Raw genomic sequence first — 13487 nt, 5'->3', positions numbered from 1 at the left:
GGGAGATGGCGGTGTGCAGCACCGTACCAAAGCAATATCCATAGGAACACCCCGTGTCAGAGGGAGAGATGCAGAGACGTGCAATCAATCACGAGGGACCCTGCTGCCACGTTCGTGGCCCTCGTATCAAACGTAACGCACGGTAAACATTTTTAACTTTGCCACGTTATTAATATTCGTTGCGCCACGGGAACCTCTCCTAACCGACCGACCACCCCTTCTCCCCCCCACCACGCCCCCTTTTTTTCCCGTCGACGTTTCGCCGTTTCTGTTAATCAGTTCTCCCGCTCGTCGCGAAAGACCGATGGCTCTCGCTCGGAATCAGCGATTTCAGGAATTTGACGCCGTTTGAAAGAGCTTTTGTTCAAGAGTATCAACTCAGTCTTCATTCGCTGTGATTTACGGTGTAATACTCAAACGGCGCACTAACGAGCAAACTTTAAAAGGAACAAAGGGATTTTCGAGTCAATTATCCTCGTCGATCATTAAGGACCTGCTTCAACCGCGGCAGAAAATGCCCGAAACGAAGGACAGTGTAATTGATACTAACTCTGGGTAACGCGATATCGTACAGCCGCGCTTTCAATTACGCGTCTGACATGCTCTCGCTAGGATATCACATTAGACGTAATAACGCAGCAAATGTTTTTAACTCTGCCGCGTTATTAATATTCGTTAGGGGCTCCCCGACCCCCAGCCAGGCCACTCTTCCCCGTATTAACCTTTTTGTTGTATTAACGCGCATTCCACCGCCGCTAATCGCAATAATGGAAATTAATAATCGGCCCGTCGTTAACGTCACACACAAATAACGGTTATTTATACCTAACGATACGCAGAGCGCGCGTGACCCGCGGATCGGGGGTGGAAATCGCGCTTCCGCGTTCGCGTGGAAAAATCGCGGATGCGATTAATAGGTAGCTGTTAGCTTCGTTTTATGTTGAAATGTGTTAAGGTTCATGTCGCCACTTGAATTGTAGGAGAGATTAGCTTTGAGTGTGTTTGACGTCAGTACCTACAGTATGCACTCGTTATGGGTTCGTTGCTGCATTCGATGCCTTGAAATCATGTGGAGTAAACAAGATGTGCTAAAATGGATTATCTGAGTAGACTGAGGGTTCTCCATAAACCCCATCATTTATATTTTTCTTTAGAAAATACTTTTAGAGACATGAAGATCCGGAGATTAATTACCAGTACACGATTTCCTATTGCAAACTCTGCAGTGAGTCGTGAACTCTTAGCTAGGGGAATACTGTATTCCCCCAGATTCGTCTAAAATTCATAAAGATTTTCTACAATGGCGATTCTTCATCGCAAATCGTCTTCACGAGACCAAGCAGCACGGTGATCCGTCAGTGAACGACGGAAGCATGCAGCAATGTATCTAAACGCCTCTCCTCCTCGTGTATTGTAATTATTAGACGCGTTCGATACAACAAGGGCCGACAAAATGTCAGATACAAATATCGCCACAGCACGAGGCACCGTGTTATCGTTCTATATTGATGCAGACAACGTACCGATCAGTCTCCTCTCCCTGCTCCCCCACAGCTCCTATTTCTTCCCCCTGTTTCTTGCACAGAGGAAACTCGTGCCATTAAGTACAACTACACCCACCTACACGCACACACTCTACATTTTTTCCTCTCGACAAGCGGCGTGTGCTGACAAATCGTTCGACGATCGAGCCCCGAAAGAAATCCTCGGGGAACGCGCTTACGAACTCGAAAAATCGATCCCAGCCTAATTAGCGAGCCATGGTGGATCGCTGACGCATACAGGGAGACGTAACGCAACGTCGACGAGATGCAACTTGGAGAAGAATACAGTCAGCGTTTGGCAAGCTCTTCTAGGAGTTCCTTGAAATTTCCTTCAATTACCAGCGGAGAGGCAGCTCTCGCTGCCTGTCGAGCGTCTAACAAGGGCCATGTGTGTAAGACAATTCTCGATGGTTGTCGGTGAACACGGGTCCGCTGCGCGAAACGACAAACAACGGAATCCCAGCTGCGCTGTTTCTGCCCACGCAACGAGCAACAAACGTGGCTCTAATCCAGACGAAATGAAAGCGAGGAATTATCTACGTCAGGTAAACGCGACGTTCTCAGCGTGCTAAGAGTGATCTCAGACACGGCGGAGATTCACGCTGCGGGGCCGTTCGCTGTGACACGATTGGGAAAGAATGGAGATTCGAATCGTGGAAAGAGGAACGAAAACGGCTGTTAGAACGAACGCTGATTGTGCAAGATCCTGTCAAAGGCTGATTAATGAACGCGGAAGGAGAAGAAGACAGGGGAGGGAAGGAGAAACATGGCGATCAAGCAAAGATATCGGTCCTGGCAGTTGGAGAAGATATTCTTTTTTAACGCCGCGTATCTCGTATAGACTTCACGCTTTCGAAGATAAATTACGAGGTCTTTTATTATTTTTAGTGTAACAAGCAGAGTGATCTATGTGTTACGCACGTCTGCTATAATGTATTACAGAGGAGTTTTAAATGGGGCTTCATTTTTCGATTCAGAGATTCTTCTATGGGTTAATCTAGTTTGAAATTTGTCCACGATTATGTAATTAAAAGGGTACGCGTAGTAATTAGTGAAGCTTTCTAAAAATTTCCAAAGATAATTGCGCGTGCAGCTAATTATGGACTAACGCTCACGTTTCTCTTTTCCAGTTACTAGACCAAAGGAAGCCTGAGGATCCGAGAAACTTCCTTATCTCGAAATTGGAACGCGACGGGAAGTTCGAAGAAAGTGTGGTGTATCGATTCCAGTCTCCTTCTGAAGGAAATTGTTACCGATACTAAAAAAAACAAGCTGACCTTACTTATGTTTTTCAAATTTATGCAAGACGTGAAAAAGGTAGTGCCAAAAATTTGGAAAATGATCAATAAATGTCAATTATAAAGATCCACTTTGTTCTGATACACCTTTCAATGAACCTATCCAAAAAATCCTAGAAAATATTGTATAAGAGCTAATGATCCTACCACACCACACCATTAGATTAATATAACAGAACAAGTTCAACTTATTCCAACAGTTTCCATCTACCAAAAGTCTTGTTTCGTTGATAGTTATCTAATTAAAGTTTCACACCGAGCCACAGAATATATTCCAAGGCAGGATTGAGTTATATTTTGATGACGGTCGAAACCATTTACGCAGTCATTAAGGCATCATCAATCTTGCAGTTGGTTTTATGCACGACAACGAAGCCATTGTTGGAACAGGTGCTACTTCCGAGGAGGCCAGGATCATTAGCTGAATAAATGGAATCGGTATCCCGCGGAATAAAGGAATCGACGATAGGAATCTCGACGAGAACAGAAACGAACCGTGGTGTTCGCAGTGACGTCGATTAACGAGATTGAACCAAGTAAAAAATAGATTCGCATGATTTTTCCATGACGAATGCAAAAAACTTCCTCTGCCACCGCTCCCGCGCTTTTCACTTCACTTTGAATACGATTTTCATGCAGATAAAGATATCCAAACACCCATGTCTCATGATAGAAACATTTCCACCTTTTGTCCCTACAGATACCTATCAAAGACGCGAGAATGCCATTCTGGGTAATATTCCCGTGGCAAAAAATGGTAATACCGAGAAGTGGTTCAAACAACGGTGCATTCAGCTCACATTTCGAGGTCTCGATTCCGTGGTCCCCGCTGCTCGTAGATTCGAGCCGAGCGAAATGAACGAAACAGAGAAAAGGGCGCCGAAAATATTCGTTGAGAAGCGTAAACGCCTGCCATTTGTCAGCGAGATGACTCAATGTCTCGTACGTGTCTCTTTAACTTCTGCCATCGCGCCTGGCCCGAGGAATCCGCTGATGTACGATAAACGGCGGAATCGGGAGACAAATAAAACGCCCCGAGCCGCCGTGAATGAATCGCGAGATAGAAATCGCAATGAGGGATCGCGAAGTGTCTTTCAGAACAGGAACTCGTTTGTTAGGCAGAGAACAGTTTTAAGTGAAAATTGAACACGACTGCTTTGCTTTAGTTTTCGGGAAAATTAGGAGATTAATTAGGAAGAAAATTAGTTTTCTTGGCAAAGAATATTACAGGTGCGACCACTTAACTACGAATCGAGATAAGCCAATTAGCTTCTTCTAACAACGCGGATAATTAATTATAATGGAAATTGTGGTCTAGCATCGGAAAATGATAGCAAACGGTATATAATTTAGTATGTGTCTTATTATCACTTGATTTCTTAGGGTCAATTGGTAATGACACAGTGAGTTAATAAATATGGCTCTTAATGAACGTCAGCATTGTACCTACACACTGAATTATATTACAGTTCATGCAAAATGTAAATGTCTACGCTTGAATTTTTAAAAGCAAGTCTTACAGTCTAATTTCCATCAGGTAGATAGATACTGAATTCTGTTAAAAACAGAAATCTGCAATCTTTGCAAAGCTAAATGTAAGTAAAATAAAATGGGGTTTCCATCCGTACAGTGGACAAGGACTAAGTGAGTCGCAATGGCATCAAACTAACAGAAAAAAAGTGAGCGATAAGAAAAGAAAATGTTACATCCATAGGCGATAAGTTGCTGCTTGATACGAAAAAACAGGAGAAAAGAAACTGCCGTGCACCTGCAGTGGAATTTATGCGTCGCGTACAAGTCACGCGTATCGCTTCTTGTAACAAATTACATGCATACTTGATGGAACGCGATATTTATTCGAGATCGCCCGGGACCATAACGAACCAGCGAGCTCATTTTCATACAATACACTATTTACTTCATTTCATCTAATAATTAACACCAGACTAATTATTAATGTTGCACTTTAAGGCTTAACAACCTCGCGAATTAATTTAAACGAACGCTTAAAGCCCCTCCCACGCGCTATCATCCATCGGTGCCTCAATTTTTTCTGGATATTCAATTTGCCACGGGATCAAGCTGACCGATCTTGATAACTTGCCGTCGAATCTGCCTCGTACGTAAAGTTTAGAGCGAAACCGCGAAAAAAATTTAACGATCCTATTAGCGACGATTAATTATGTTTATTATTCCTGGGTGGAAGTCGCAACTTTGTCAGGAAAGATTTTTCAACAAAACTACTACCACCAAACTTTAAATACACTCTCATATCTATATTAAGATCTGACTATTATTTTATTACAATTTTAAATGGAGGAAAGACAAAATTTCCAAGATTCCGAGGCATCGAAAATGCTAAGAAAAGAATTGCTCCCACGTTCTCACGTGTTTTTTCAGCATCCCTGTGACGCAACATGTTCTCTGACAATGTAGCAGAAGCTTCGCAGGAAGCAGAATGACGCAAGGTTTCGCAGGTCTGTTTCCAGGCAAGCAGGCAAAGAAAATCGGCATTGTTCCAGTGCGGGGGCGCACACGTGTCACGGGACGGTTTTCCTTCGAAATTGGAGCAATTTATGGGGCCTGAAGATCGTCGCAACAGTAGACCCAGGGCCGAAGCCAACATCTGGCTTTTTTCTCGCCCTGCTCTAGTAAGATCGAGCTTCTTTGTAAGGCTCGCTTCATACACTCGAGGGGGAAATGAGGATTTATGTCGGGACTGTTTGAAGTGTCCACGTTGCGAAGAAATGAATTTTGGGGACTTGTCTTTTGCATGGCGAATGCTAATGTGTCCTTGGGGTGGTAATTACTGTGTCGTTGCATTTATGGCGATGCTATGGTCGTATAAATGAAGAGGGTATTTGAGAATTCTGTTGGTCTCTAAACTGCAAGGGAAAAAATACTAGTTATTTGAACTAGAAGATGAAATGCAAGAGTGGGTCGAAGGTTACTTTTGTGCACTGTTCGAGTCAATTTAATTCAAGACTTAGGTACTGCAATTTTTCATGTTTATTTTAATAAGAAATCAATTTACATGAAATTTGTTAACTTTTCATGCTAGCAGATACTTAAAGCATGCGTTCCTATGTAAAAATATAATTTATATCATCTTATGTGATTATATGTGTATGTAATAGTTACTCTAAATATGGAAAAAGTTTTTCCGTCATGCATAAAATAATTAAAGCCTTGAAATAAACGCTAGAACAGCAGGCTTACTCGCAGCGCTGCTAACTAAATAATAATCGCTCTTTAATCCCACTAAACGCTATCCAATCGCAGCAATACTGTCCGATTAAATCACGAATCGCGCGTAATACGAATTACCGCAACGTTTAAATCTGCTAGCCGTCGTTTATGCTCGCATTCATCCACGAAATGACTGTTCGATGAATTTTGGAACGTGGTGAGGCTCGTTTCGCCGTCGCCTCGCACCAGTTCGAACGGAATAGAACGATAACGCAAAATTGCATGCTATTGGCAGAAAGAACTCACCGATTTCTGCGACAGGGACTCGAACAGGGGCGGAAACTCCAACAGCGTCACGGCACGTTGCGTCCTCGCCCGATGTGAGACGTAAACTGACTCGTCGACCGCCCCGTGGTCGTGTTTCTACGGTGCTCTATAAGAAGTTTATTGCTCGAACGTGATAAAAACAATTTTCCAGGCCACCGAAACGTCAACACCGATCGTGTCATTATACAACGACGCGATGTCGCGACAATGATGCGAGACACCGCAGGTGCAACATCGCGACTCACTCAGCCGATTTCTGCTGCACTTTTTTTTGTGGAGACAAGGTCTGTGTTCAATAGACGTCTTCGGTGTGACTGTTTAGAATTTTTGCAAGGATATCGTGGGAAATTAATCCATTTGGACCTACGCTCCCAAGCAAGGCAGGATTCCCTTCCTTTTTTTAGATTTTTCTAGCTCCATTAGGAAATGAATATTTATGAAATTTTGAGAGTATTAGTCTGAGGTCTGAATGGGTTAAAGATATGATACGAATGTAAAAATATGTTCTTGAGGCAAGTGGAATTTTTTTCTTTGCGGTGGTATTTCAATAATGTTAGGATTTATTTTAAGATCTGATGATAGTAGAGAAAAGGGTAGGAAGATAAATTGAGGTATATTAGATATATTAGAGATTTGTTTGAGTGTTGTTCTTATAAGAAATAGACAATTTTTTAACACAATTTGGATTTTTTTGTATTACCTCTAATAAAATACCTAGGAACTTATATCCATACTTGCAAGGAAAAGGTATATCATATCGCCCATTCATTGCATGACTGGTATAATTAAAAAAGACATATTTTTAAGGGAAATCAGATAATATAATATACTACACAAAACATAATACACAAAACTCTAAAGACGAGAAAATAGATATACAAATTCTAACTTTCAAATCAACAAACGAGAATAATAATCGATCACAATTATTGTTATTAATAAAGTACCAAGTTTAACAAGTCTATCACAATGAGTTTACCAAAAACAACGAAACCACGGCTCACAATCGTATAAACGTACATCAACTCGAATGAAAGTTACCTCTGCATAACTAAGCGTTCCAACCTCGATACTTCTCGATACTCCACTCGATCGGCAAAAAATCGTCGAACGTCAGGTCATGGAGTCGCGGAATAGGCCCACGGATGTTCCAAGGATCTGGGGGACCAAAGGAAGTTACGGGAAACGGCTCAGGTAAGGTCCAGGGAGTCAAAAAGAAGGAAAAATAGCGCGTACATCGATCGGCAGCGTTCGCGATTCGGCCGCGAAGATGGCAGCACCTCGCCACGCGATCTCGCGTCGGCGGGGGCAACCATCGATGGCCGCATTTTTCCCTCTCCCCTCCCCTTGGCTTTCTGATCCTTTTTTTTTTTGTTTTTTTGGTCCCCGTGTGTTCCTCTTGTAGTTGGCAGATTAGGCTAATGCGATGGACCAGATGAGATATGGGCCAGCGAATCGGAGTACAGTGCTGGCAGGGCAGGGGCGTGACTGTACCCTGGAAACGGCCGTGCCCCGGGCCACAGTCACGACGTGAACTAAGTGCTGGGTGGAGCCCCGTCTAGGCACTACCTACTCGATGGAACCATCATCCTCTCCCTCGAATGTCACGGGGCAACCGAATGGCTGCCAGCCACCTCGAAAACGGCGCCAATTTCGAAACAGTCGAGCGCCTACTTTGAGCCTTACGTAGTGATTTCAGTCCCAGGGGCCTCGGCTCACGTGCTGGAGTGCCTTGTGAGTTACGTTAGGTGTATCGCTATAGACACTCTGAAGGCCCCAAGGTACATTTGGATTCTTCAAGATTGTCTTAAGAAATAAGAAGTTTGTGGAATTGTAGGCTGGAGGAGACTGCCATGGAGTGCTTTTTTTGTGGTTGAGGCTATCGGAGCATGATGGATAACTGCAAGGATGGAAGCTTAAGATGCAATTGTTTCGGTCATATGTTCCCAAGGTGTGCTTAAGTTCTTTGGATGTCTCCTGAATACTGTCAGGCCCCTTGAGTTTTCAGTTCAATTTTATTAGCTTCAGGTTAGATAGTGGTGGGTCCAACTGGCCCAGAATTATAGGTAAGTATACGTTCAGTCTTAATCATCATTGCTAGGCATATCAAGCTTTCCATTTTCTGATCTTCACAGACAAGACTTCAAGACTCCATCACCTGAAACATGAAAAATTAAAAATAATTTACTATTTTATTAGGCAGATATCGATCTTGAGTATAATATAAAAATGTTCCTGTATCGACAAATGAAACTTCTGTATTCTATCCATTTTCCCAGTTTTAAACATCAAATCCTGTCACAAGCCGGCAGAAGTGTATCAAATCCCAAACTACAGTGCCCCACATAACACAACGCATGAACAACCCCCTGCAGCAGATCAGGAAAAGATTTATCGTTCAGATCAAGAGATTACATCCTGAAACTCGCTAAGTTAAACAAATTCATCCTCGAAAAGTGACACCCTGTCCAGATAGCAATCATATCTCGTCAAAACTCGAAAAACTGTTACCGATCCCCTACCAAAACATCAACGAACTCCCATGCACCTGAGATTACACGTCTCAGGCGATTCGTTTCGAGTTCTCTTTCGGTAGCGCCACTGCCACGGGAAAATAAACCCCGAAAAAGCATGGTCGGTGGGTCGTGCAAACACTTTTCAGTCGATCGAGCTTCCCCGGGTATTTTTTTTACGTCCGTTCGCCCGTTTCAATCCCCAGCTCGAGCCCGCTCCTCATCCATCTGCCTACCGATATTCGTTCGAGGGCATATCTCTCGGCCACTTTTCAATTTCGCCCGACGAATTTCCACCGCCACCCCCCGGAGCATCCCTCCCAATCTACACGTCCAATTCTCGAGAACATAAATCCGGTGTCTTTTTATTATTTAACAGCTTTCCCTTGTTTCGCAAGGTCGTCGTCGACGTCGGATCGCCAGCGTCAAACGCTGACCCGATGGGTCAAGGAGAAAGGGGTCGAAAGCTCGACGAAACGAAATTGCTGACTACGACGGATACTCGCCTGACCCCGAGTCCCTTTCCCCCCTTGGGGATACTGCGCCAATGTCATCGGAATATACGGCTAATTGCGAGGATGTTTTGTTGGCCTGTCGGAACTCGAGACCATCTCCCCTTACAAGGTTTTGCATTTAGCCTTTCCGTATCGACGACACGCTAACTCCGCGGAGCCAGGGGAGCTTCACCCCCGTCGACTGCTCTCGCACCGACCAACTTCGACTGCATTAATAGACGGGCCCCTGTGTACCGGTGAAAGTTGCTTTTCCAGCTGTGCCGAGTGACGTTTGTCGAACGATCCTATCGCGGAGGGCCTTGTTTCTGTGGGACGCTGTAGTTTGACGTCTTCGGGTAAAAACTGGGGAGCCCAACGAAAATAATCACATGGTAAATACACAGATTTACAGGGAAACAAGATTTAGAGAAAATCATTTTCTGGAGTTATGAGAAATTTGGTGGATACTGAATTGTAATTATTTTAATTGAGAATTGATGTGACTGAGTGTTCTCAGAATGAGCAAACACACGCACACAAATTGAAGAATGATTACATAGAACTTGGACATTAATGAAGGCATACATTATCTAAACCTGTAGAAATATAACATAGAAATAAAATCAACTACTGCAAGAATGAGTCCCTCAATTCTAACATAATTCTAATAAAGAATCGCAGAAATAAACCCAATTATTTATTATAATCTGTAGTATAGACTTCGAAGAGTAACCAGGAGACGTAGAAACAGCAACATTATCATTACCAGCAGTAATTTTGATGCATAGTGCACGATCTTATCAATGGCCGATCGTCGAATAATTCTCGCCGCGTTCGCCGCGTGATTTGTTAATTAAGTCGTGGAAATACTTTCGCACGCACGCGACAGGACGTATTAATCGTCGAACGCCGGAGGTCATATATTGTTTGTGACGCTTTAGACGCAAACATTGATTGCGAGAGAGACGCCGGCGTCGCTCGGCGGTTTGCAGAGGAGAGACGGGTGAGGACGGGGTTGCTCCCCCGGGGGGAGGAAACGAAGGAGAGGGGCGGCGATATTATTGATTTATGTCCCGTTCTACGTTATGTATCCTAGCTCCTCCACACTGATACCCGAATGATCCAGCCCCAAAGTGCAACCTTCTCCTCGGTTTAAGCTTTGACTTTGAATCCTACCACTGACTCCCTCCAAATGCGAGCTTCTGTCGAGTGAGCAATCGATGAGGCACCTGCTAAGCTCTGCATCTCAGAACTTCATTAAAACGCTGTCAAATGGAACCTAACACGAACGACGCAAAATAGGTAAAACATCTACTTGACGACTAAAATAATTTTCAAGTAAAATATCCCCATTCAGCTTTATCCAAAACAGCCTCCTCGATTACAGTTGCAGACCGCTCGAGCGCAGCAAATCGAAACCGATCATCGCGAGGGACAGACGTCACGGAAGCGCACCGCCGATCATCGAGCCACCCTCGTCGCGAGGGGGCGGCGATATCAATTATCTTCGATACGAATTACGGTAACGCGAAACGTTGTGCACAGAGAGGAGGGAGTTCGCTGGAAGTTGTGCGTGCCGGAAGTTACGTCAGGGATGAGCACGGGAGGGGAGCGCGAAGATAGGGGCAGAAAGGGTGACAGAAAGCGCGCGAGAGAGAGAGAGAGGGAAGCGCCGAAAATTGATGCATTCCCTATGCAAAATAGCAGAAGCACGGCGCTAGTAGTAGCTGGACAGCACGCAACCGGGAATCCTCTATGACCGTCGTTTCCCTCTCTCTCTTACTCTCTCCCATTCTCCTCTCTCTCTCTCTCTCTTTCTCTCTAGGTCGCCTGTCTCGCCTTCTACCGCCATCAACGGCTCCGTCACCTGAACAGAATCGAGAGCGGTATAGCAGCAATTAACACTCTATTAACACTAACGACGCTCATACATAACAACGGGGCCGCGGGGATTGAATTTATGGTCTGTTAATGGGGGTTACTTTATGCGTTATGCAGTCGTACGCGTCACGACGCCAGCCAGTGTCGCGTAAATTTTGCGAGACCCTGCGCGGATTCTTCCTACGCGAGGGGATCGCGCGTGGCTCGTGGCCGCTGCTGTTTGCGGCTCTCCGAACTATTTGCTGCCCTTGCCCGGATTCACGGGATAAATCTTGATGATGGGGTTGACAATATTGGGGCACAAACTTTGCTTAGACCTTTAGCAGGCGATTTGAGTAGAGTTACTAGGGACACTTCTTTCGGTATGTTAATATGCACTTTGATCGGCACATTCAGTGAATCCTATCATATGTATGGCGATCCGAATTTTAATGAATGCACAGTCTACCAGAAGGGTAGATAAACTAATTGTTCAAAATATTCTGACCTTTATGACTCTTATTTTTATACTCTCTTTCTAGTAGCTTTACATACACCAGTCCAAGTGATATTTGTTAAGTGCCTGTTTAACTATTAAAAAAATCTGCTACCTGTTCACCCATATAAGAGAATCAATTCCAATTAAATCATCGTAGGATTCTAAAGACAGCCGTATAAACACCTTCAGACCAAGGGGAAGCAATTGAATAATTCAGTCCCATTTCGTAAGATGACGAGCTTGTTCCAACCCCCGCCCCCCAGTTGTCGCAACCTAATTCCTGTTTCGAAGCGACGCGCGTCGAAAGCGCGGAAAGAGGCGAAAGAGGAAACAGGTGTACATGTAATCTCTCTCTGGCAAAACGCGAGTAAACAAGAAAGTTAGAGGGCTCACCGTTCGTCGAGTGCAACGGAGTCGAGTGCCAAAGTTCATCGTGAGATCCTGCCCTCCTCGCTGAGACGCGGCAAGGCCGGTAAAGTGATAAAGCGGCCATAAATTCTGACCGCCATCCTCCCACCGAGCCCCTCTATCTTGCCAGCTCTCTACTCCGCCGCCTTTTCCTTCCTCTCCTCTCTCTCTGGCTTCCTGCACGCTACGTGCTCCTTGTTGGTCGCCTTTGCAACCTGGATGCACCTGTAACAACGGAATTGGCAGAGGTCAGCGCAACGTTTCCTTCCCCTTCGCGGACAGCTTCCATACTCACCTGATGAGCTGCTTGCCGAGGGATTATGACAGAGGTGAGCGCTTGAAAGAGCACTTCAGCGTGGAAAGAACAGATGGAGAGTCGAGAAGCAGCTTGGATTTCATTGGCGAGTTCCATGAACTGGGATTTTCTAGGTTGATTATACTTACCCAAGGGTTAGATAGAGAACTGGATCAGAACGAGGGCTCTCCCTCTGTGAATGTTAGCGTCCCCCTGATCTCCAGTTAACGCAATCAGCTTTGATGGCGGAGCGTCCTTGACCATGAATAACCTCGAGATGGAACGTCAATTGATCTAACAGACATCCGTGTCGATGCATAAAATTGATCCTCGTCGATCCATAACTGTACTCGTTCGCTATTGAAGTTGGAGTTTAGAAACTCCTGACTCTCCAACTGTCTCGGTGCCAAATATTTAAGGACTTACATCCAGAGTGTTCCTATTGTTATCGAGGAAGGGTTTGCAAGGAAGGGACAGAGAATCTTAAGTAGTTTCCTTTGAAAGATCGCCTTAGCTACTTCAGCATCTTAAGATCAGAGAAGCTTATATGCATAGAATCTCCTGTGTATACTAAGTATAAGAACATGAGACTGTGTTAATCTAAGGAACATAGCGACCGTAATTAAGACGATCTTAACAGTCACGGGTGATTCACTCGATCCCCATGTAAGGGAGGACAAAGGATAGCAGGCAACTCGAAAGTTCATCGACCTGGATGGCATCAGAAATTGGGTCAGAAGGTGCATGCAACCCCTCAGAAAATGGAGACATCCCCGTGGCGAAGGAACCGTTGCAGTTGCAGTTTCGGCGAAACGTCGAAATCCAATATCGCAGTGTTCCAGGCATACCAGCCGCCTAGAAGCTAGGCACACGGTATGTTCGTTGCAGCGCAGGGGCGAACAGACAGAAATCCCAATAAATCATCCCGTCACGAGCCGTGAGCCAAGGCGGAGCCTCTTGCCTCGTATTAGCCAATAATAATCCTCTCCGAGGTGGAGGCCATCTTGGATTATACAATGGTTCCTTCCGCCACAATTCGTATAAATGCAACCTTCGGGGT

At 44.7% G+C, this 13487-nt stretch overlaps 1 protein-coding gene and 1 long non-coding RNA gene across 4 annotated transcripts; one reads left to right on the top strand and one right to left on the bottom strand.

Moving 5' to 3' along the window:
• The first annotated feature begins 2094 nt into the window (after positions 1-2094).
• Positions 2095-2802, top strand: LOC143179808 (uncharacterized). Of its 3 annotated transcripts, XR_013002026.1 has the most exons (3): positions 2095-2414; positions 2487-2579; positions 2675-2802. It is a non-coding gene; the product is annotated as an uncharacterized LOC143179808 (long non-coding RNA). The 3 variants fall into 3 exon arrangements; XR_013002021.1 differs by having other exon boundaries at positions 2095-2579; XR_013002024.1 differs by lacking the exon at positions 2487-2579 and having other exon boundaries at positions 2675-2748.
• A 5446-nt stretch (positions 2803-8248) lies between these two features.
• Positions 8249-12637, bottom strand: LOC143181619 (uncharacterized). Its single transcript, XM_076382141.1, has 3 exons — positions 12428-12637; positions 12118-12357; positions 8249-8516 (listed from the first exon to the last, which is right to left on the bottom strand). The coding sequence occupies exons 1-3, from the start codon at positions 12542-12544 to the stop codon at positions 8502-8504; spliced, it is 372 nt and encodes a 123-aa protein (XP_076238256.1). The 5' UTR covers positions 12545-12637; the 3' UTR covers positions 8249-8501.
• Positions 12638-13487: the final 850 nt, after the last annotated feature.

The sequence above is a fragment of the Calliopsis andreniformis genome, chromosome 1 (genome assembly GCF_051401765.1).
Source record: "Calliopsis andreniformis isolate RMS-2024a chromosome 1, iyCalAndr_principal, whole genome shotgun sequence".
Classification (NCBI taxonomy): Eukaryota; Metazoa; Arthropoda; class Insecta; order Hymenoptera; family Andrenidae; genus Calliopsis; species Calliopsis andreniformis.
This window is presented reverse-complemented; position numbering and strand designations above follow the sequence as displayed.

Excerpts from the sequence above, each read along its gene's own strand:
- LOC143181619 (XM_076382141.1), bottom strand. The coding sequence starts at position 12,544 with ATGGAACTCGCCAATGAAATCCAAGCTGCTTCTCGACTCTCCATCTGT. Across the intron at positions 12,358-12,427 it reads CTCGGCAAGCAGCTCATCAG|GTGCATCCAGGTTGCAAAGG; the intron begins GTGAGTATGGAA and ends CCGTTGTTACAG.